General features: G+C 44.2%; 1 protein-coding gene across 2 annotated transcripts in view; it reads left to right on the forward strand.

The window, feature by feature from the left end:
* Positions 1–25,401, forward strand: part of NR3C1 (nuclear receptor subfamily 3 group C member 1) — a 597,661-nt gene that overhangs the window by 390,611 nt on the left and 181,649 nt on the right. For both annotated transcript variants that reach the window (XM_078653058.1, XM_078653059.1), the window contains exon 4: positions 246–362. In XM_078653058.1, the coding sequence (XP_078509184.1) occupies positions 246–362 (117 nt within the window). The remainder of the gene's footprint in view (positions 1–245; positions 363–25,401) is intronic.

Consider the following 25,401-nt stretch of genomic DNA (forward strand, 5'->3'; position numbering starts at 1 on the left):
ACATATACTTGTCTGTAGCGACCCTCCTACAAAGCAGTAATTATTTAGTGTTATGCACCCCTTTCCCCATTGCCCCTTTTCTGGTACTTTAACCTGAGATCAATAATTTTAGCTATATGTTTTGAATTCATTTCTTATTCAGAATACTTATTTCGTATTTTTCACTAGATATTTCCTTGAGCACATGCATTATTCACTATAACTACAGTCACTGAAATGGTTTCCTCTTTGCTCTCTGCTAATAGGTCAGCACAACTATCTGTGCGCCGGGAGGAATGACTGCATTATCGATAAAATCCGGAGGAAGAACTGCCCAGCGTGCCGGTATCGCAAATGTCTTCAGGCCGGAATGAACTTAGAAGGTATGCTCCTTTTGTTTTTCATGGACGACATTGAAAGTCATTGTGTCACTGCGCTATAGACAGCGCCGCCAGAAATACAAGGATATGAGTCCACCGCGTTTTTCTCGTATTTATGCATTTTACCACTTCTGCCACAGAATCCAACATATACTTTCAGATTAAACAAAAATTATTTACACCTCAAACTGTTTAAAAAAATATTAACATAAACTCGTTGGCGCATAGTGGAAAGCACTTTGCAGCGGTATCTGGTCACCTTTATATTGTTGATTGCCGCTTTCAAGTACAAAACGGATACTAATCAGGGTGAGAGCTTTCCCAGGAGGTATTAATACCACCAGTTGACATAGTTTAATGTAATTATGCGCTGTATTAATGATTTTTAATTTATTTCGCTTGAAAAGTTTAACTTCCTTATTTGATCAAATTGATATTATATCAAAGACATGGTTCCTTTATTTCAAGAGTGCAGTTAGAGTACAGAAAAATCCCACACGTTTTACGTGTCTTTTCAAGGACCGATATTGGAGTCCTCACAGTGCCTGAAAGAATGTGGAATTACTTTAGCCTGATATCAAGGACAACTTCATTTCTATTTTGTCCACTAGGAAAGTAGATTCCACCCTCCTCCTGCACAAGCCCATGGGCTATCCAGTTCATAGAGTCACATATTCTGTAAGACAAAGAACTAGGCAGGCCATGCATCCAAAGGTGTATCTATGATTCATTGATGCAACGTGTTTACTGTTAGGGTGAATGGTATAAGGCAGTCCAGTTACCTGCAATCTCAGCGAGTTTTGTCAACAGTATTTCTAAAAGAACCCATACGCATTTGCAAAATCTAACAATGTTTGAGAATTGTCAATTCTTCTAGAATACTCCTCGATTACTAGCAAATACCTAAAGTACTTGTGGAGATAATCCCTCAGTTGATTTTTCCATAAGTATAAGTACCTAACCTGCGGAGTAACTCCTTTCCTCCACACCCATGACGTTTTGAGGTGGTCCATCCTTCTTCCCACCCTGAGAAGGGATTTAATCCACCCGTATCTGGAGTAAATTGCCGACCGTTTCTGGGATTGGAATGGTTGGGATAAGTTTGTGAATGACCATAAGTTGCTTTGGTTGTGCGTGTTCATAAACTGTCAAGGCTGAACATGCCTGGAAATCCCCACTCCACACTCCTAGAGTGAGATTTACTGCCCACATAAAATTACATTATTGTTGAGAGTACATTCATTTTATAATTGCTAGGTCACCTTTTTTCTGAAAGCCTACTAATAGTATATTCAGCCATTTGCACTCATAAATCTAAAAGCGGAAGCAGCTTTGTGAATTGTGCCTTTTTTTATGTTCTGAAGCTATATTTACTCCAAGTCATGATTTTATGCATCCACTCTGAGATACATAAGTCCTCCATTATGTCATTATTGCTGAACTCTGACAATTTACCATAGTCTCCAGGTCATGTCTTTCCTCTCACAGTATGAATGTCTTCCTGTCCTGCATTCTTTTCTCTCTACCATCCACTAGGTTTCCCAGGCTGCAGTTAGTGAAGATGTTTCTGGAAAGGTTTGCCTAACCCTAGACCTTCTTTTTTTTTTTTTTTTTTTTTTCCTTCTGTCTTTGGTCTCACTTTAGGATCCGCTCCCTTCAAAGAGTATGCATAGTGTAGGAGACTTACCTTTCACGGCTGCAGCACTTCGTGCGATGTTGCCAACTTATCATGGCTGCCTAGATGCTCTTCTTGGTCGTAGCTCTCTTTGACCTCAGTAGGATTGTTCCACTATGATGAGTTTATATAGAGTGTGCTAAGTGACAACCACACACACCCTTTGTGTAAATGTTGATGAATTTTAGCAATGCAACAGAAAGAATTGTGTTGTTTTCACAGCTGTATTGCCTCCCTGACACAAGTTTGTACGTTGCACGTTCCCTTGTTTTCACAGAATGCAGCTTGTGTGGTGCAGTGATCCCTGTGAACTGCACAGTTCTTACCGGTGTAGTGATCATTGTGACTGGACTGAATCAACTTAGTCCACAGATCTTTCTTTGCACCCCTTGTGATAGTTTACATATATTCTGTCATTTAGATGCCCAAGCTGTACCTCATGCAAGTGACAAACTGTTAGACTTCTAATCCACCACTCTCTTAATGTGTTCTTGAGATACATGCATAGAGATTGAGTGGTGCTAAAACTGATCCTTCATTGTCCTCCTCCAGCCTCATCGTTGTTCTCTTAGTACAACTGTCATGAAACTGATGTGTGCTCTACGAGATCCTGAGGCACCCACTGCATGCGGTTGCTTCGTGCTGACAACGAAGACTGCATTCTGTTAGGTGTCTCGCACTCTCTAGCTCCCATGCTACTATTACTCCCAGGGATGGATTTCACTTGTATGTCGTGTGACATGTGAGGTCTCAGTTTGGTGGCCTGATGCTGGCCTTTGACAACTGACCTGAGACCTTGTTTAATCTCTAGCCCTGTCTTTGCTTTCAAGCTTTGAATCCTCCCTTCTAAACAATAGTGATATGTACAACCCTTCTGAATGTTGTTGGTCTTTAGTAGCCAACACTTTATTCTGTTAATTCTCAAGCTTTATATTTGGTCACATATGGTGATCCAGGACTCGCTCTGTTCAGATGTTGCTTGCAGCAGTTGGGCTTCAATGTGCTCTTTCCAGGACTACCATTCTACCCAACCTTTTTCTCTTAATGCTTCTAAGGTGCGAAGGATTCACCTAGCTGGCTCCAGTGGTCAATAACGAATAAGTCCAAGGTTTCTGCTCAGAAGCCCTCGCCCTGAGTTATCCAAAGTCAGAGTGTTCAATACCAAGACTGCGTAGGCTTTTGTCTACCTCTTTAATCAACACCAGCCACTCAGCCAAATTATCTGATGCGTGCAGGTTCTTATTTAATCCTTGCTTTCTCCATTTGTGACTGTTTTTTCCTCTCTCCTCTACTTCCTCCTTTACCTCTTTTGAGTTTTTCTTTCTCTTGCTCTCGATCGAAGTCTGTTGAGGAAAAATAATTCTCGTGGGCCCACCTGCAACCACTAGCTAAAATGAAACACTGGCTGGCTCGGTTTCTGACTGACCCTGCAGCTCAGTTTCATGAAACCAAAGTGCTTGCCTATTGCCAGAGAAAATAATGAAAGACACACTACATTCAGGCCTAGACTGTGGGACTAACTTAGCAACAATGAGATAACATTCTAAACAAGCGCATGCCTGTGGAGCCTCAGATGTTTCACACTTCAGCTCGCCAAGCAAGGGAAGAGGGTGACAGGTGGTGAGTGCTTATGAGGGAAGCAGCAGTGTATGGAGATGCGCATGTTGAGGAAGGTAAAGCCCTCTCCGCCACTATACAAGCCAAGAGCCAAATCAAGAGCACTGAAAGTTCGCCTCCAGCACTAACCTGTTCCAAATATCACCATGGACATCATGTAGGGGTCACCAGGGGTCATAGCTGCCACCTCTGGCTTGCACTTTGCGAATCCTGGCCCTCCTTCTGTGACCCCTGGGCTTAGAGGTAGCAAAATGAACGCCAAAAAGATAGAGGCAGCTCCCCCGTGTGAGCTAGTTACTCTACCTTTGTGTTCTGTCACTTTTTTACTACACAAGTAGTGAATAACAGTCTATTGTTCAGCATAAGTATTAGGAAAAAATGAAGCACCAGGAGCTGCAACTGAGACCTTTTTATTAAATGTATGTTGTATGTGAGCTTGTCGGTGAGAGTGTGTTTGTGTGTAGGACAGTGTGTGAGAGTGTCTGTGTATGTTTGAGTATTTGTATGTGTAATTTAAAGTGTGTGAGAGTCAGTGACAGGTCGTGAGTAGGATTGAGTGTCAGTGAGTATGAGTGAGATTAGTGCACGTGAGTGATAGTGAGAGTGAGTGAGTGAATGAGGGTGAGAGTGAGTGAGTGTGTGTGTGAGAGAGACTAAGTGAGTGAGTGAGAATGACGGGGTGAGTGCAAGTGAGCATGATGAAGTGTATAATAAAGTCAGAATGGCTTAGAGTGAGATACAGAGTGACGGTGCGAGTGAATAAATGAGTACAAGTGATAATGAATCAGGGACTGTGAGTGAGTGAATGTAAGTGAGCATGAGCGAGAATGTGGTGTTATGCTTGGTAAACTGCCCTTGCCCTGGTATACAGAGGGTAATTATTGGCTTATAGAGGCACGTATGAACACTGCCACTGGCATACAGGGTACAATTGTTAACATGACATGCACCTGTGAAGAATACTGGTACTGGCATGCTGTGCTGCACGTCCGTTGTCCCCATGGAATATGGTAAGCGAGATTTCTGAAAGGCCTAACTTATATGTTTCAGAACCGATTGGTGGGAGATAGTCACCTTTTGAAATCGGTTCTTGAGATACCTCTTTCTTCTGTGAGGTTTTTTTTCCGGATATATGGGGGTAGTCCTCTTGGCATGATCAGTCCCCGCTATTACAAGATGGGAACAGGTCTTTAAACGCAGTCATTAATGCACTTTCAGCAGTTCAGTGACCCGCTACCATGAGGTTCTTGTAAGTACTGCACTTTGGATTGAACCAGAGCTTGACCCACGTCCCCATGTCAACGACTGGTTTTAGGACCCCCCAGTAATGCATGTCTTTCTGCTATTAGTCAAAGCAAACTGATGATACTGTATTATTAGGGTAGAACACTGTTTCCCAAACTGTGGGAGCCTATTTTTGGTGGTTCGTGAACGTCCAAGGAATAAATAAAGATGACTTTAGTTCTGTAATCATAGTATCCCATTTGCTGCCTCTAAGGTCACACATCAGGCTACGTCCTATGACAGATTGCGGCTTATGTTTGTTAACATTGGAATTGGTGTTTCCAATCTGTTCTCGCTTTGCAGTCAGCGAAAGTAACGTAAATGATGTGATAGTCTTGCTTTGGTACAGGCACTGCAAACTGAAAGGCTGCAGGATGTAATTTTTTGCAACACAGCCTGGGCCAGCTTTAGCGCTGGTGGTGCATGGTGCAGCAGTCTTAGGTTGGCGCCACTCACTTACCTCCTTCTCCATGGATACCCGCATCCCCATTCTTTAAGGGTGCACCTCAACTCTCCATAGCCACTCTCTCACATGTATTTAATTTCTTTTAGTTTCTTGTTACTCGTACCAAATGTAGGGCGTCTGAGAACTTTACATCACGCACATGCATTATACAGAGACAATAAACCATGCAAGTGTGCAAATCAATGTATAGAAAATCTTTCGAAAAACAATGATGACTACAAAGTGTAGAGTAGGCAGTATATTTTAGGAGGGCTTGGTGTGGAGGAGCACAAACTCAGGATTTAAAACGTATCACAGTGGACTGGATTAGCTTTACTAATAACAATATATTTCTATCCGAACCCTTTTTAGTATCCTTGATTTAACAAAAGACTTGAAGGGAGGAGGGGGGTGATATACGGTTCTAAACCTAGGCCTTGCTAATTAAAAGCAGCTCTTTGATGGGAGTTCAAAACTCGCTGTGCTATAGTAGGATAGTAATTTATGAACTGCAAGAACAAGCAAATGATCTCTGACATATAAAACGCAGTTATATGATCTACATGTTACACATGCTTTGTAGCAGGAACATTAACCCTCTACGCCACTTACACTGAGTCAAAACTGGACTAAAGAAACTTGCGAACTCCGATCTCTCCAGGCAACAGGTAGTAATCACCAGAGTTAGCATGAGTTTTATACGACCCAAAAATTGCTGGGTGCACAAGGAACTCTGCAGCTGGTGCTGTTAACCTAAAAAGCATTTCACTTGGTGATGCTCAAATAATAAATATTCACTAAAACCCGAATCCAGACATTATCATTTTTGTGCAATATAGTTCTAGCAGTAAAACTGAATGTCTGTTCAAGCTTAGTTGCCATTTCAATGGAAAATATGCTGCCTGTAAATTACAGTGCACTACCACATGATGCCTTAGTTACATTAAAAAGTTGCCCACCTTGTCCTTTAAAGCTAGGTAGGTCGCGAAAATTTGTCGTTCTTAAAAAGTGGGTCCTCGATCTAAAATGTTTGGGAAACACTTGGGCTTGAGCTAAATAGGGACCCACAGATTTTATTTTCAGCCACCAATAGCAAGGTGAATTTTATTTTACTTAGGTAATGGTGCTTAGATAGTGCAAGCCTAAACACATGGTCAGCGGGCCACTTGAGAAACCAAATTAGCAAAAGGTAATACTAGAAAAAAGAGGAGCCAAAAGCGAATAGTAGTGTCAGATGTGTTTATTTTTAAGGCGAAGCTTGAGAAATTATGTAGGGAGTTCTCTGAATGGAAGTAAGGAGAACGGATAAGATGGAATCTAAGAATCCAGTGGAGAAGATGATGAAGAAACGATTAAAAAGCACTTGGAGAAGAGTCTTGAATGTGGACCAAGTACACATTATGGAATTCTATAACTCATCCCTCTGCTGGGCAACAGTGGTTGATGTAGTCCAGTACACCTCACCTGTTGTAAAATCACTATGCAATACGTGACACATTTTGTGTTAATTTGCAAACATAAGTGGAGAGTAGTAGAGAGATTGCAAAATCCACTCCGCTCACAACATTATATTCTTGATAGAATTTATTCTTCATGCTTCCTTGATGGAATTTATTCTTTGATAGTTTGGAGAACATGTGTATGTTCTTTGTCTTCTCATTGTCAGCATCAGCACAAAGAGTGTTTCTAATGCCATCCTGCTCGAAACCACGAGTTTCTGGTTTGCACTAGAAACACTCCCTCATCTGCAAAGGAGCAGACAAGGAATCAAGTGAATCTACCAGCAGTAGATCAGCTTTAAAGTCAATAAGAAATGTATTCAAATTTCCCAGAATGTTAAAGAAGTAGCCACTTAAAGACGTACCTGTCGAATTATTCTTTTGTCTGCCTGCTCTGTAGGTTTTACCACACGCAAACTGGGGAGCCCCAATTAAATGGTTTTTTACCCTGATCAGAACCATATAACAATTAGCATGCAGAGCTTCCCATTCTAATCTGCTTGCAAAGTCAAAAGCCCTTTGCAAGTCCACAATTGTGCAAGGACTAATCAGGAAAAAAAATTTTTAAGGCATGTGTAGCTGTAAATGCACACTCTATGCATACTCCTGCCACCTAGTAATAGGCTAGGATATTTGCAAGTTTCTTTTCTTAGAATTCTTCTTCAGTCACAAGGTAGTGTTACTACACCTCTTGGTTGCAGCGTGCATGATCATCAACTTCATTGTTAGATTATTATTTTTTTGCCATCAGTTCGGCCTTGTGCTTCTGTGCTCTGGATCTAGTCCATCTCGGTGATAGTTCTGCTTCTCTATTTCCCCATTGGTACTGTTTCGATAACGTTTGCCCCTTTTTCTCTCATATCGGGTTGGTGCTTGCAGTTACGGTCTGGGACAAGTATGCCTGTCGACTCTAGCCTATGGTGGGGCCTCGCCCATCGGTCCTCTATTTCCTTTAGTTCGCTCTGCTCTTCCCATGACGCGCCTGTGATGGTATGGATGCCCTTTCTATACTGCTCTCTGTGAGTTGCAAAGCTACCCACGGCGAATCTCGACCAGGTCTGTGATCTCTGCCTCTCACCCTAGCACAGACCTCTTGGGACTCGTGTCGGTCTTTTTGGTCGAAGAAGACCCCTCGAGACCACCAGGCCCATCTACTCGAGATGTTGAGCAGAAGCGGCGAAGATACTCCAGACCTCTTTGGCACCTAGGACCTCGAGGTAGAAATTCATCCTGAGCTTTTGCCAGCTGATGAGCAGGCTTTCTCACCTGAAGTGAGTTCAACACTGACCTCGAGATTGAGGACGTTCCCTGACAGGTCAGCAGGTCATGAGTACAGTTCTATCTTACCCTTCACACTGCTTGAGCTTCTACCCCACCAGTGGCATTCAGCTGCTCTGGGCCAATGCCCTCCACTGCCTTCGGCCCATAGTCTGCACTGACCATTAACTTCATACACCACGCCCAGCTTTGGCTTGGCATTGAAGACAATCCCCCCCAAAAAAAACCTTGGCTCCTCCCACTCCTGGCTAAGCACCTACTCGACCCGCCTGTCAGATCCAAAACTATCAACTTCAAAGCACAAGTCGGTGCCCAAACATTCGGCTCTGACCAGTTGAACCGGTCCTCCAGAAGTTGCAGGTGCAGCTTGATGCCCGACAGAAACAATTTGTGATCCATCCCCAGTCGGGCCATATACTTACACAACCTCCAGTGCTGGATCCTCTGGCTCATAAGAGACACTCCGCTTTGAAAAAGCTTGGGAGCCCCTTCCTCATGCAAAGCACAGAAAGAAGCAGGAAAAAACACGAGTCCTCTTCTTAAACACAGGACTGCCTCCACCCTCTTTACCTCAACCCAGACCACCACCATTTACTTTCCCCACCTCTTTCTTTACCTGACCCTCTGTCCTACATTCCACAGCATCACAACATTCTAGGCATGGGTGAACACACTGGGTAGAACACTTATGATGTAACCCCACAAGGAGACCCTCATGATGTAGATCCACCTGTAGATACTGATACCATCCTCTACCCTGCTGGACATTCCCCGCCAGATGACACCTCCTCTTTCCATGAGGTTCTGGGTAGGTATGCTGCGTACCACAATGTGGAGATGCATAAAGAGCCTGTCAAGAATGATTTTCTTTTTGAAACTTTCTCTGGTTTATCGCTTCATGCAGCATTTGCCTATGTTGAAGCAGATGCCCAAAGCTGCCCCTGATATTTTCAAGGAGCCAATCAGAGCCCTGTGTATTACCCCTTGGGCTGACAGAAAAGCAAAGCCTCTCCTTCAAACCATATCTATATTAGATGCCAACTTCCACCAAATTCCCTAGTGGTTCATACTGCCCATAGCAGGGTAAACGCTCAGGGCCACAGTGATGCTTTTCCACTGGATAAAGGGAGTACAAGGATAGATGCAGCTGGTAAACAAGCCGCAGCACAGTCTGCCAACCACTGGCGCATCACCAATTCAATTGGTTTGTTCTCTAGATATGACTGGCCTATTGGGATGAAATGGAGAAGCTCCTCCAACACCCCCCAGAGGAGCACTGTAAAAGTGGATGTGAATTGGCCACAGAAGGCAAACTGATTTCCAACACAACCATTTGGTGCGCCCTTGATGCTGCTGACACAGCTGCTCAGGGGATTAACTCTGGTCTCCTCCTTAGCAAGCATGGCTGGCTTAGAGTATCCAGTTTCAAGCCGGATGTTCAACAGAATCTCCTCAGCCTGCCCTCCGAATGGGAACATCTCTTCATGCCTGAGGTTGATAAGATGCCACAAAAATGGCGAAAGCATTGGGCCATTCCTTCCCCAGATCACACAACACCTGTCAGGTGATGACTGCAGAAGTTCTTCTCTGCCAGCAGCACGTCACCTCAGACCAGTGTGTTCTGGACATTAGCCAACAAAGTTGCTGCCTTGAGCTCACCTCCACACCACCAAACATACCACTCTGCAGACATGTCCTCTCCACAGAACACCAGTGTCTGCGTCAGAAAGAGGTCCAAGCACTCCTCCTCAAGAGGGCTGTAGAACCTGTGCCACATCATCTACAGGGCTCAGGGGTGTATTCCCACCACGTCCTCATTCCCAAAAAAGGCTGGTCCCTCAAGCCCATTTTGGCCCACAGACCCCTAAATGAGTACATCCTATCAGAACACTTTCACATGGTCACCGTTCAGGATGTCATACCTCTGTTACAGCATGGTGACTCCATGGCGGCACTCTACCTCAAAGACGCCTACTTCTGCATAACAGTTCATCTGGCACATCAACGATACCTCCGATTTGGGATAAATGCCCTGCATAACCAGTTCAAAGTGCTGCCCTTCAGGGTCGCCAGCGTACCATGAATTTTTACAAAATGCCTTGCAGTAGTAGCCACACACCTGCGAAGAAAGGGCATCTATGTATTCCCCTACCTGGATGACTGGCTGATAAAGTGCGCAATTTAACTGCAGTGCTGTGCACGCACCTAGGCCACAATAGGCCTACTGCTCAACGTGGGCTGTACCTTCAACACTATAAAATCCCATCTCCAATCACTTAAAATTTAACCCCATCTGGGAACCATCCTCAGTGCGAAGGCCATCAAGACTCCAGTCTTTCCAAACGTTGCTGCCTCTTTATCAGCCAAATCAACAGGTCATAGTACGGACAGTCATGTGCCTGCTAGGCATGATGGCCTCCTGCATTTCCATAGTACCCCACGCAAGATTGCACATGCATCCATGGTAGGAATGCCTAATGCATCAGTCTCTAAAGAGGGGGGTCATTGGGAAGATTAGTGTTGATCAGCCTCCCGTACTCATTGCTCTCTGCAGTGGTGGAATGAGCAGCATGTTGCGGGGACAGCCTTTTCTTGACCCAGTTCCGCAGATCACCAGCAGAACAGATGCATTCTTCAGTGGAGGGGGAGACGCAACTTCAGGACCTGACTGTCTTCATGACCAGTGGGGTCCCTCTGACAGGGATCTCCACATCCACTATCTGGAGCTGCTAGCTGTCCCTCTAGCCCTCAGGCCGTCCTTTCCCACATAGTGGGTAAGATAGTCCTCGCATGGTCAGACTACATGGCATCAGTGTATTACATTTAGAAGCAGGATTGCACCCGCTCCCCTTTGCTTACTCTCTTAGCCCAGTCTGTCTGGTGCTGGGCTCTTCACCGCAGGCTACACCTGTTGGCGGAACACCTCCCAGGAGTGAACAACAACTTTGCAGATCTTTGCAGAATGCAGCAACAATTCCATGAGTGGGAAATCCACCTGGTAGTCCGCCTTCACTAATTCCTGTGATGGGGGTTTCCAGATGTGGATCGGTTTGCCAGAGAATATAATACAAGATGCCAAAACTTTGTCTCCAGATTTCCACTCCCACAGTCCATTGGCAATGCACTATGGATAAACTGGTCTGGGATATTTTCTTATGCTTTTCCACTTCTCCTCGGACAATCTAACAATGGAGCCAATGGCTATGCGCATTGCAACCAAGAGGTGGAGTCACACTACCTTGTGACTCAAGAAGAATTCTTTGAAGAAAAACCACTATGCGCATATCTGAGCCCAAGACTAGATGGCAGGAGTATGCATGGCATGGGAATCTACAGCACTTCATGCCACGAACAGATGCTTACAAGATAAGTAACCTTTTCCAGAAGATCAAACAATAAAAAACCTGATGTATTCCTCCATATTGCCAGTCCCTGGTTTAAATCCTACCTCAACCAAGTCAGTAACCGTCAGATTCTATCTAAGAGAGTCATAGAAACATTTGGCCAATACACCCAAAACGGAAACTGGTGTTACATGCTCTTTGGCAGAGAAACACACTGTAGTACTCACATCCTTGACATGCTATGCTTTGTTTAAATGTCAGTACCTTGTAAATCCCAGCTTTCCTGCTGCATTTCATTGAACATTAATACAACCAGTCCTATTCTCTAGCATAGATATGTAGGCACAAAACTGGGTGGATGACGGGTGTATAAACAGTACAGAGAAGGTAGAGTGTTTTCTTTCAGAGGGTAGTGGTAATATCTCTGAAGGGGGCCTTATATATTTCCAGTGCACTAATGACATTTGCCACCTTGCGACTTTTTAACGTGCCACACATTTAAATAATATTCATGGTGCCTCATGCTTCTGTTCTGCTTGTTTCTAAGTAAACCGTTATAGAGAGTGCAATTGATATAGTTAATGTCCCTGTTGTAGAAATCACTGTGCAACCTGTTAATCACTGAGCTGAATACCGGCAGATCCACCGACCTTTTCATCCTTTGAAAGTCAATAAGAATACCAATGTTGGCGTCGGGGAGCACATCAGAACTGGACCCTGGTCCCATGAAAGCGGGATTGTTGAAGCCAGTGAAACACACAATTCGTTTAACACTATTTTATCAACAGACATTTTGTGTGTGAGCTGATTTCGCAACCTCCAAAAAATACTGTGCAATGGCGAAGAAGGCCGTGTGTTTTTTTAGTACAAATATACATGGCCTAAAAGCAATTATCACCTCGTTGCCAGTTCAGCGGACGTCTATGCCTGTCCCCGTTGTGCTTATAAGTACTCTTTTCAAATTCTGCTTGTAATTCTGACGCATGGACATTTTGTCTTGGTAACGGGCAGAATCAAGATCACGTATAACAGCCGGTGCATCAGGAGCAGCTAACTTTAAGCTGTAAGAAAGGGACGCGGTTTGTTCAGGAAATTAGTTTTTTTTTTCAAATAATAGAAACCCTCTTTGTTTATTTTTTTTATTAGTTTTCACTTCACAGAAAAGTAATAAGAACAATATAGAGCACTGTAGTATTATACAATTTCCCAGTTGAAAATATGGAGTGCTTTTCAACCACAAACATATATAGCAGGCGTGGCCGAAACCAATCACTAGCGCCATAGGAAAAGAGAATGAAACGCTCCTTGGAAATTAATACACCCACAGATCAACATTAGGGATACACACAGTGGCGGCTGGTGACATTTGAAAGTGGTGAGGCGTAAAAGTTTGGGATGAGTGCCCTGTGGCGAGGGAGTGTAGTGAGTGAGCCCGACTATCACAAGGCAGGTTCAGGGGCAGGAACATTTTGAACAAAGAGTGGCCAAATGGTGCATTTTCAAGCAAATTTGAGAAAACAAGAAGGTTAATAAAGCAATAGATAGGACATCATTAGAGTGCAAAATAATTTAATCCTGTAACCCATGACACACGCTGATAATATTTTGCATATTATGGAGCCTTTGGTGGTCTTTTAATAAAAATACCTCTGTATTTTCAGAGAGTCCCTGGTCCTACAATAAGGCAGAACACAAAACCCATGTGTAGGAGCAAGGGATAGTATGCACAGAGTCCAGTGGGACCCCAGAGGTATTTCAGAGGCTAAATTAGATAATCACTAACAGCTCTATTTGTGGCAGAGTGGTCGAACAGTTAGGCTTATCAGGAGGGTGTGCTAAGCATTTATTGTATTCTCTCAATCAAGGCTGATGTCACACACTCAAAGACAGAATCCAGACAAGTTAGGTAAGCATAAAAAAAGTATGCTTACCTAACTGGCATACCTGAGAATGCACGACTGCTCAAGGAAATGTTTGATATCGCTTTTCAGACTACTTGGAATTACACTGTAAATACTCAAGGTGCCCTAAGGTCCAAGTGGACACTCTAGTTGCACCACCAGCAGTACTGGGGCGGCCGGGTGCAATTTGCAGGGGCCCATTGTTAGCCAACGGGCTAAGGGGGCCTTTGGTTGGGGTCTATTGGCAAGCAAGCCACTTGGGTGTGGGAGAAAAGCTCCTAAGGTTGCAGTTGGCACTGCAGGGGCCAACGACCGACACACGAACTGCACCGCCAGCCGCACCGAGGCGGCTGGATGCAGGTGGTAAAGTGGACGTCTGGTCAGTGGAGACTGTCAATTTGGAAAGCTGTAGGCTCGGTTGGGGGGACCTCTTTGAGGCGAACCTCGACTGGGAAGGTGACTGGGAGTCGGAGAGGATGCTTGGACACTGTCGGTTGGGCCACCCAAAGTCGGAAGGGCATCGAGGGCTGGGGTGTCTTAGACTTCGGTTTCCTTAGGCTGCGATCAGTTGCGGCCGGCGCCAGTTGGACAGACTCAGTCGGGCTTCCTGGACTGTTTCGGTCAAGGGAACAGTTGTCCTACCACCTTAGGTCGCGATCAGGGGTACCCTTCAAGTAAAGGCTGCAGGTTTAGTTTCGAAGCTTGTGGGAGGTCAGGAGTCATTAGATCTCAACCTAGGATTGCTATGGGCACCTCTTTGGAGTTGAGGCCACTTGGCCTCGGTCCGTGGCGGTTGGGTGCAGAGTGGTGCAAAATTGCAGAGTCCGGACTCTGATGGTTAGTCTTTGGTGTGAGCAAATCCGGTGCTCACGGGAGACAGTCTGTTAGTTGAGTGCAGAGCAGGTCCTCTGGGTGTTGGGACACACCGGTTTCTTTGCTGTAGGCAGGTTGTGGTTGGGACTGGCTGGTTGGTCTAGGGCCAAGTCAGTTGGTGTCCCCGGCTTCTTCCTGGGTCAGCACTGCAACTCTGTCCATTATTCCTCGAATTTTCCTTCTGGGTTCAGGGCTGCCCCCTAAATACTGCATTTAGGGGGCGATTTGGGGATCTCGAGGTCAGTAGCCAATGGGCTACTGACTTTAGGGTGCCTACACCCTTGCTGTCCTCATCCCACATGGAGGAGTGGACTCAATTCCTAACCCTCATTGGAGAGTGCTTGCCATTGGCAAGATGCCGGGAACTGAAGAGTGGGCTTCACCTCGCCTCCCCGACCTTAGGGGTGAGATTGGCACAGGTGTGCACACTTTCTGAGCTGCTCTAATGTTTCCCGCCTGTCTTCCCGCCAAAAAGGGGGTGCGACAGGAATGGGTCCTGCTCCTGATAGCGGGAGAAGCTATGGGTCGCTTTACAAAGGCGGCACAGACTTTGATGCTCCCCTGCCACAGATGGCTCTTCTTGACCTGGGGGAGGTGTGAATACCACCACCCAGGAAAGGCTTTGTTTTTGGGCTCTGGGAGCGAAGGCTCCCATCCCAGCGGTCCAGAAACTTGTCTCGTGTTGGCAGACTGGTGTTTACCAGTCTGGGAACCCACCAGAGGCTGGTTGTTTTTCAGGGGGCATCTCTAAGATGCCATCTGAGTGCACTGTATAATAAATCTCACACTGGCATCAGTGTGGGTTTATTATGCGGAGTCATTTGCTACAAACTTCCCACAATTTAGTAAAGCCATTATGGTGCTGTGGAGTTTGTAATGATAAACTCCTAGACCATATACTCTCTATGGTTTCACTGCACTTACAGTGTGTAAGTATGGACTGTAGGGGGAAAGTGCTCATGAAACTGTACCCTCACCAGTGGTAGAGTGCACCCAGCTAGAGGATGTCTTACTTATGCTATAGAAGTAAGTTGCAGGCATGGTACACAGGTATGTGTGCCATGTTGACTCTTCGCTTTTCTCTGCACCAGAACACACAGCCTGCAATGGCAGTGTGTGTGTGCTAAGGTACAGGACCTCTAAGGGAGAACCAGTATGTGCTGCCACTTTAGAGGCCTTCCCTGGTCCTAGTGCCCTTGATACCCATGGTACCTTTTACAAGTGACTTACATGTGGACATAGAGGAGCAATTTGGGGTACAAAGGTACAGTTTTGCAAAAGAACACAGGCCCTGGGAACCTGATTGGCGGGGACCTAGGGCACATCTAGTCAAAGTGCATCAGAAATATGGCAAAAAGTGAGGGGTTACTGCAACACAAACCTACTTTCCTACACCATGTAACTAAGTATTACAGAAACACACCACTAAACAATCACCATAACAAACTACAAATCTCAGATATGTTCAAACAGCTGTATAGAGACATACCGTTGTGCTAGAGTATAGAGCGACCCAACAGGGCACACAAACAATATTTCCAAAGCACTAACGTAATGAGTCCAATATGTGGTTGCAGACAAAAAAGATTGTTTATTACAGGTGGCGATGTCACAAGCCTTGCAGTGTAAAAACGTCTGCTTACATACAGAGGCTTTGAAAAATATGGGAAATGCATATCATCAAATCGAACTAAAAGAAAGAAGCATTTTTGGAAGGGGTCTGGCTGGCAGCACTGACGTTAAAGGTATATATATAGCCATGCTGGGCTGCCTTTCAGGATGAATTTATCCGATTTCCAATGTTTCCTTCTCAGGGATACTGAAAAAGGTTTATAGAAACACGTCTACCTATTGGCTGTTCTATTTCTTTCAGTGGACTCCTCTGTGCACTTACGGACAAGTCTGCTTTTGTGCCGATCAGCTACTCTCCTAACCAAACACAACCTGCCAGCTCAGCTAGATCGCGCTGCTCGTTCTATCCCACAGTCCTAAGTACCTGTTGTTCTCAATCACAAGAATTCCAACACATTAAGACAACCACTGGGGTCGCACAACTAATATATATATATATATATATATATATATATATATATCCCTTCCCAAAAGCCTCCGCGCTTAGAAAATGCACTCCACAGGAAATCGTTCGCATGAACTTTTAATGCAGGAAGCGTTTCAACCAGCCCAATAATTAATGTCCCCTACGCGTTTCGGTGCACTGCACCTTAATCATGGGGTAAAAGGCAAGTTAAAAACACAGTCAATGGAATACCACGTATTGTACCCTGTAGACATGTGTCCTCCAGTGAACAGCATGTCATGAGGGCTGGTGACATTTTCAACATGGGCAGAAAAAATTTATGTTAAAAAACGGACCTCACCAGAGAGGAAAGATCGGGACTACCACTCCCGACATGCTGTTCACTGGAGGACACATGTCTACAGGGTACAATACGTGGTATTCCATTGACTGTGTTTTTAACTTGCCTTTTACCCCATGATTAAGGTGCAGTGCACCGAAACGCGTAGGGGACATTAATTATTGGGCTGGTTGAAACGCTTCCTGCATTAAAAGTTCATGCGAACGATTTCCTGTGGAGTGCATTTTCTAAGCGCGGAGGCTTTTGGGAAGATATATATATATATATATATATATATATATATATATATATATATATATATATATATATACATTATTTGTACAGATGGGGTCGAAACGAGCATTCATTTATTGACTTTTCCAGAGTAACCTTTAACTGTTGTAAGTTACACCTCCCTATTTAAACTCCTCGGATTACTCACCTCGACCTTTCCCCTCCTTCAAAAATCTGAGTCTGAAACAAGTCTTAGTATGTATGCCAAATTACAGATGTGTGTGCCATCGAACGAGGAGCGCTTGGCAGGTAAGATTAAAAAAAGAGAAGACTGGGTAGTTTTAACTAGTCTGGCTTCATAGTTTCACCCGGTTTCATTCTAGCAGACTGCCTCAGAAACCCTTCTTTACAGACGGAAGGAAGAAAGACCGGGGTGGAGGGGGGGCTTCCGGAGATCCTTACTGGGGCATGTTGTTTCAGGGCCCGCCAGCATCAACCACACTGTCCTTGCAGCAGCAGAGCCTGGCACTGTGTCCTCTCCTGACACGACGACTCCTGCAGTCTATTTATAACCAACTGACTAGTAAAGCAGGCTCCACATAATCAGGACAAGCCTTGCTGCAAAGGTATGTGTGCAACGTACAGGTCTAAGGTTTTGAACTCAGGGCAATATGTAGTGGGGTTAATGCGCCAACTGCATAAGTCTGTATGCTCTCACCAGATCACGGTCCATTATCACTAACGGGGTTAAATGCAACTTCTGTATAGCTTCGTCAAGGTGCATCATTCAGGAATTGCATGATAGTTCAGAGGGTAAGAGTACCAGCTGCAGGGGTTCACTCTGCCCGCCACATTTTTGGTCTGAGTTGAATACCTTAGGGTGTGGTTCACTAGCTGCATCGTTCTCTCTGTCTCCGCTGATCACATTACTATTAGTATAGAAGCAGCGGCCTGGCTTTCAAATCTCATTTCCTGAAAGACCAGTTATAGTGAAGCAAGCCTCTTGGAGCTACGTAGGTTTGCTCCAGTAACCTATAAAAAATCCTGCTGCTACTCTCATCCTGTTTTCAGCATGAAACTGGAGTACGCTAACCCAGTGCTCCTTTTACGACTGGGGGGGATGTGTCTTCATCCCACCGCTGTTACGCAGCAGCTGGATTGGTGCGGCAGAAGTGCACATGTCAGATTGGCCGTCGCAAAACAGCTGACCAATCCGACATGCGCACTCCGCACTTGTCATCCCTGCTGCTGTCAATCAGCAGTAATCACCCCACACTCGCCGGTAGCATTCCCATCCTGGAAATGAGATTGAAGCAATTTAAATAATGTTAATGCATTTGTTAGTCCTTTGGGGCGGAGGAGCGTTGCTGCAGGTAGGGCGACGCTCCTCCGCCCTAAAGGAGGAGCCACCGGCATTGAACTCCCCTATAGCCGAGTAGCATCATTTCTGGCTACAGCTTATGCTACATTCCACAGGGTTTTTGTATATGTTTGGGGGATGCATCCCCCATATCCCTAATAATTTTGCTTTTGTATCACTTTCTGATGTGAAATCCTGAGTAGCCAACAAGCACCCTTCAAATAACTCAAACTAATGTATTTGTTTACCATTATAAATAAGTCTCCCTGTTTTCCGTTTTTACAGATTTTTACAGATAAATACAGACAGAAACAATGTGTTTTCTGTCTGCATTTATTTTTAAAAGTGGATAAATACAGAAAATTGTGCTTCTTTTTAAGTGACTCTTCGTGCTGTCTTTCATGAATTATAGTATAGGCCAGCAGCTGAACAGATGGACAGCTTGGTAAATTAAAAAACAGGAGGAAACTTCTCTAAATAAGGGCATATGTCAACATACATTTATGGTATAATGGTAGCATTTAACAGCAGATGTACTGCTATGTAATATTTGGCACCTTAAATAGCTAAAACACGACAGGCATCAAAGTATGAGTGCGCGTCTATCAGTTCAATAAATATGGAAATGTACAGGTTTTCAACTTCATTTATATGCAAAACACAAAATAAATATGGATAAATACAGATAAATCAGCCAAAAAATAAATATGGATACAGACGGAAATGTTAAAAAAATAAATACCGTAAAACCGGGAGCCCTAATTATAAATGATATGCATTGGGTTTTGAAAGATAATATTTAGTCAAAAATGGAATATGTGGTTGCCCCTTTGAGTCTATCCCTGATAGACCGATCTGAAAAGACATTGGACTGTCACACCCTAATGCTCAAGGTCGCAGAGGACAGAAAAGAGTCCGGGCATCAAGATAGAGTGGCTCTTATTAGCAAATCAAATAGAATAAAGTTGGCCACAGTCTGCAAATTTAGGCAATTTTTAACTTGTAAAGGTGTTTTGCATGGTGTGGGAGACTGCATGCATTTGTGAGTGCTCCAGGCAGAGTTAACAATATCGGGAAATCATCAGTAAGAACCGCCCCAAGAGCATAAAGCAGGCCCCAAAGTAGCCAAAAAACTAGCCCATATACTGACCAGTCAGACAAGCCCTTCGGACACTGTCAGATTGCCCAGTAGGCCATTCCCACCGTGTGGGCCCAATTCGGTGTTTAAGGAATTCATTCTAGCTGCAGTGTTTTTTTCATGTCGAGTGTATGCTCTGGAAAATATTAGAAGTGTGTGTGTGCAAACGTTGCATCAGCCTGATGGATACACGCACGTGTTGCTGTGGTGAAATCCTAACATCACCCTCTCAAGATACCCGAGCATAGTCCTGGTGTCTGGAGTCTTAGAATCTGAGCACCTTATCTTACTGTGATGAATGTGGTGGCAGAGCCTCTTTTTCTTGGATGTTAGCAAAAAATCACATTTTTGCCTTATATTTTTTCGTGAAGCTCTTTTAAGTTTTCTTCCTACCAGAATCTATCCCTGCATCGCCTATGTTCTGCTTGTCTCCCCTAATTCTAGCTCTCTCTTGCACTTACTTTTCCTTTTGTTTTCTTGTTGTCCTCTTTTGTCTTTGTTTTTAAATATTCCTTTGTACCGTACATGCTTTTAGTTCTCTCTCAATAATGTTAGCTTCCTTCGCTGCCCTAAACCCTCATTATCGCCCTACCTTGTTTTCCCTTTTTCTCACTTTCTAGCATTTATTTCTCCTGTTCTCTCTTTTTCTAGTGCTTACTCTTTCTTTTGCTCATTCTTTTAATGAATCTCTCTCGCCCAGTCTCCCTGTTACTGTCATTCTTCCTCTGCCAGTTGTCTCTCGGTCTTTGCTACCTCTCTTACGACTCATCTGTTGCCCTTTCTCATTCTTCCTCTCTCTTTCACTCCTCCATTGATCCTTTCCCTGCCCTTGGGTATGGAGTCAGAGATTGAGCCATGGGGCTGTTTACAAGGTTATGGTAGGCTTTGATGAACTGCTGAATTCCTTAGTTGACACATAAAACTGATTTTGGCATATTTGAGGGAAAAATGACTAACGTACACAATTGGTGCTCACAGTACCTTGGGAGAATCTAGAGCAATAGATCATGAAAAGATTGTTACTGCATCGTAAAAACATGCAGACAAAAGTATAGAACAGCGGGAAAGATATTGTGAATAACATAGGTTTACATTTTACTAAAATTTGCAATGGTGTATTTGTGTAACATGGAATTGAAATGTGAATGTAATGAACCCCTTGTTGTAGAAATTTCATTAACCAATCCATAATAATAAAAATGTATGTGAAGAATTAATGATTCTAAAAGCGAATTAGATGACATTACGGATGTTTATTGAAGAGCTTTACTTTCTCTTTGCTCATGTTATAATGTGCACCAACAAAGAAAAAGAGAAAATTGTGCTGCACATTTGTAATAAATTCCAAATGCTCTGAAACTTTCAGAGAATGTTCTTCATACCTGTTCTAATGAGAATTACTAGAAACAATATAATAATTTTATCATGTGAAATTGTTTTACACTTTGCTACTTTAAAACGCAGTAATAGTTACACATGCTAATTACAATGAAATTATAATGCTTTATGAGTGCAGTAAGTTGAAGAAAAGGTTATAAAAGTCTTAGAAACTCTAGAATGTAATGCATATTTCCATTATGTTATATTGTGTATTTCCTTAATTAAATTAAGTTTGGGCCTACAATTTCTCATCTTTGCTTGATTCCGTTCTCATGGGAAGGCTTCATCAACTTCCAATGTGAAAGAAAACTATTTTTCATAGAAAGCGTTCCCATGCACATACTAGTACTACTCACTATTATTTCGTTATTTTGGGAACACATGCTGTGAGAAACTGTCCTCTTGTCGCTTTGCTAAAGGATTATTGTTTACAACTTTACTTTTTGAATTGGTTAACAGCTTACGTGATGATACCACCTTTTGCTATAAAATGTGTCTTCTTTATACCACATGACAGTCACTTTATACGAACTGACCAATGGACTGAGTGGTCTGACCCGATGAGGTGACCCAGTAGGTGTCACCCTGGAACTTGAGAAATATAAAATGCATCATGTAACGAAGTGGTGAAGAAGTAGATTATGAGATGATGATGTTGGCTTTTCCATCTTGCTCTTGCAGACTCTGAGACAGCGTTTAATCTTGCGGCTCTACTGGCTTTCCTTGGGCTGATGCATTCACTGTATGTGTGCTATTCCTGAAAACTCTCCTCTGGTTGGGAGAAAACCTCTGAACTGATATGATTCACATCCTTTCCTGAACTTTTCTTCTAGAGCCTTGGTAATTGTTAGGCCACAAGAGAGAAATTTGATTATTCAGCACTCCTAAATTTCAATGCTAAACATTTATGTATTTACTTTTCCTAAAATGTTCTGATAAATTCTAACCATCCTTAAATCTTTTTTCAGTCTCTCTATCACTTGTCTCCAATGATTGATTGCGCGTTCCAATTGAATATTAATTAGGGATAGGAATTTAAATTGAGGGGTCTCTGGTCAACAAGTTCTAATATTATTTTGCCTAGCCCTAACTCAGTTATTGATTCAAGTCTGACTGAATTTCTTCAGAAGATTTGATCTAGCTATAATAATCCTGTATTTATATAGCATAGTTTTGAGAGTCTTATGAATCGAATTACGAGTTTGTAGGTCGGTTACCCAATTCCTGGTCCTCATTGGATAACTGGATTGAATCCCCTATATCCGACCCCTCTCGGCACGGTTCAAGATTCATCAGATGGCCAAGTAAAAGACTCTGAAGGGTAGAATAGGTAGATAAAGTGAGACATAGTAAAAGGGCCTTGTGGGGCTACAACAACTTCCACATTGTTCTATCACCAATATGCAGTATCAGAAGGTGACGGAGGTGCCTATCAACCTCGTGTGTTTTACATAAGTTCTCTTGAAGGTGTACAGAGCTAAATGCATCACTTGCGAGGATGCTCTTCAGAAGAGTCTGAAATAAGCACTGCAGCAGAAAGGTGCTACTGAAAAGTAGTTCGCCCTACAATCTGTTTGGGGATGTACTCTACCAATACAGAAAAATCCGCTGTTACTTATGGGGTGTAAACTCCCTTTCATTGTCAACGCATCCTCTTACAACCCCTGTGCCACCAGGCAAAAACTAACACTGATTGGCTTCTTCTGGAAGATGGGTACTGGTCAACATGCACGTCCAGACAGTAGAAGGGGAAATGTCTGCATATGGCACATGTCCAGGTGCACCACAGGCAGCCCACAGCTCTGCTGCACAGTGATAGGAGTTTACTTGCATGCCAGTGGTGCCTTTGGTATCCACATGCTGTTAATGTGGGAGGGCTTATGGTCTAGTTAAAAAAGAGCCTTCATAAAGATAACGTTATCCTTTTTCATCAAAGTGTGTACCCTGGTGCTGTATTGCTTCGCGGTTTGTTGACTGAGGTCCCCTTTTGGAACAAGGCATTACTTTACTTCAAGTCCTGTCAAGCTCAGATTCTAGTTTAAGTAAATGTATGTTTGAGGCATATGGGCTGCAGATGGTACATTTATGAATAGATCGCCATCTGGTGTTGGGCTCGGATGATTGCACTTTGTTTTTCTTCTGGAGAAGTCTTTGTCGTCATAGGTGACTCCTCCTCTCGGTGTTAGTGCGCATGGGCATCGGCTCCATCCTTAGATTGTTTTTTTCCGCCATCGGGTTCGGATGAGGATCGAAGCGCTCCGGACCGACTTCAACAAAGAAGGTTATAACCGGCGCGTATTCCTTTCCAAATCGACGGTATCGTTATCGAACGCGACTTCACTCCATACCGACGCGATTCGAAGGACGACGACTACGAGAAACTCGACGTAGTCCAGCCCGGGGTCCATGGAAAGGACTCCATTCAAAAAATGTCCAACGTGTGGTGCTAAGTTCCCACACAAGGACCTACACGAAGTGTGCAACCTCTGCTTGTCCCCTGAACACGAATCCAGGGACTGTGAGGCCTGTGCAGCGTTCTCGTCAAAGTCGACGATTAGAAACCGTCGAGCCCGAAGACACGAGGTATCGAGAATGCAGTCACAAGCAATCCCGGAGCTGTTCGAGGACCAGCAACCAGAAGAGGAGGAAGAAGAGGCCGACGAGGCGGGGTCAGAAGCGGACGAGTCCGACGTCGAGGAAATCGACGTCCAACAAACCGTGAGTGACGACGTCCCTTTACCGAAAAACAGACCCCGCACGGTGTCGACCCCGCCCTCGAGCCCGGTCAGACAACCGAAAAAAGTTTCCAACGCCCCGCCTTCGAGCCCGGCAACGAAACAGAAACCGAAACACTCGGTCCCCCATCATAGTGGTTCCGGTTCCGATAAACCAACCACATCGACACCGAAGCACCAGGCCAAGGAAAGCTCGAAGTCGAAGCAGTCCATGTCTACCCCGAAGCACGCTTCGGCGCCGAAAACACCCTCGACACCGGGGACATCTTCGATACCGAAGAAGTCGGATCCGAACAAAACTTCGGCACCGAAAATACAAATGGACATTTCAAAGAAAAGACACCTTTCGGAACCGAAAACTGCGGTACCGACACAGGAACACGGAACGGATCCTAAACAAAAGACTTTGTTTATTGACCCAAAGACTGGCAAGGTAGTCACAGAGCTACCTAAAAAGAGGAAACATGAACATTTGGACGACAAGGCTCATCCAAAGAAGAGAACAATGGGGACGAATACAACTCCTCCCCCTTCTCCCAAACCTCACACACCATCTTCGCCTATTCCTCACAATAGGCCAGATATTCCTCCCACACGTCCATCTACACCTACAACAGATGGAGAAAGTGACACAGGGGAGGGGGGACACCCTGGGGATGATGAGGACACAATCCCAGAGGAGGCAGACCCATGGGAGGAGTATAATGTGGGATCAGGTAATGATACCGACCTTGAGTCATATCCCTCAAAACCTTCACCTCCTGATGACAATACTGGGTTTGCACAACTCATTACTAGAGCAGCAACATTTCATAAGGTAGACCTACATACAGAACCTCTAGTACAGGACTTCTTATTAGAGACACTACCTACTGCACAAAGAACATCAGGAACACTACCAATGCTAAAAGGCCTTCTCAGTCATACATCAGAGATATTCAAAGACCCAGTGAGGGCTAGGGTATTGAACCCAAGAATTGATAAAAAATATAGGGCAGCTCCAAAAGACCCAATATACATTAAGGGACAAATTCCTCTAGACTCACTAGTGGTCACAAACGCTCGCAAGAGAGCAAACTCTTTATCTACGGGAGAAGCGCCACCTCCTGACAAGGAGTCTAAACTAATAGATGCCTCTGGCAAGAGAGTAGCATCTCAAGCGGCAAACAGTTGGCGCATAGCTAATACGCAAGCACTACTTGCAAGGTATGACAGAGCGCATTATGATGAGTTAGAAACACTCATCAAACATCTCCCTAAAGAACATCAAAAGAGAGCTGATCAACTTATACAAGAAGGGAAGTTAATTACTAACACTTCAATAAAGTGCGCCCTAGACGCGGCAGAAACTGCGGCAAGGTCGACAAATACAAGCATCATGCTAAGGAGACATGCATGGCTCAGAGTGTCAGGATTCAAACAAGAGGTACAAACCTCGTTACTTAATCAACCTTTTGATGGGAAAACACTTTTTGGCACAGGGACAGATGAGGCCCTAGAAAAAATGAAAAAGGATACAGAAACGGCTAAATCAATGGGAGCATTGCAGCAGCCGACACAAAGAGGTTCCTTTCGTAGATCCACCTATAGAGGAGGATCCAAAAGTACAGGTACAAACCAACAGCAAACCTCTTTTACACCTACATCACCCAGAGGTAATTCTAGAGGTGGATACAGGGGTAACAACAACAAGGGTAGAGGTCGCGGAAACAACAACAACCGCAACTCTCCAACCCCAAAACAGTGACTTCATAGAGCTTCCCCCAGACCATATAACACCGGTAGGGGGACGCCTATCACAGTTCCTACCTGTCTGGGAAAACATCACATCAGACAAGTGGGTAAGACAAATTATCCAACATGGTTATTGCCTAGAACTCACAGCTACCCCACCAAACATCCCCCCCAAACAGCGTCCAATG

The sequence above is a fragment of the Lissotriton helveticus genome, chromosome 7, assembly GCF_964261635.1.
Source record: "Lissotriton helveticus chromosome 7, aLisHel1.1, whole genome shotgun sequence".
NCBI lineage: Eukaryota > Metazoa > Chordata > Amphibia > Caudata > Salamandridae > Lissotriton > Lissotriton helveticus.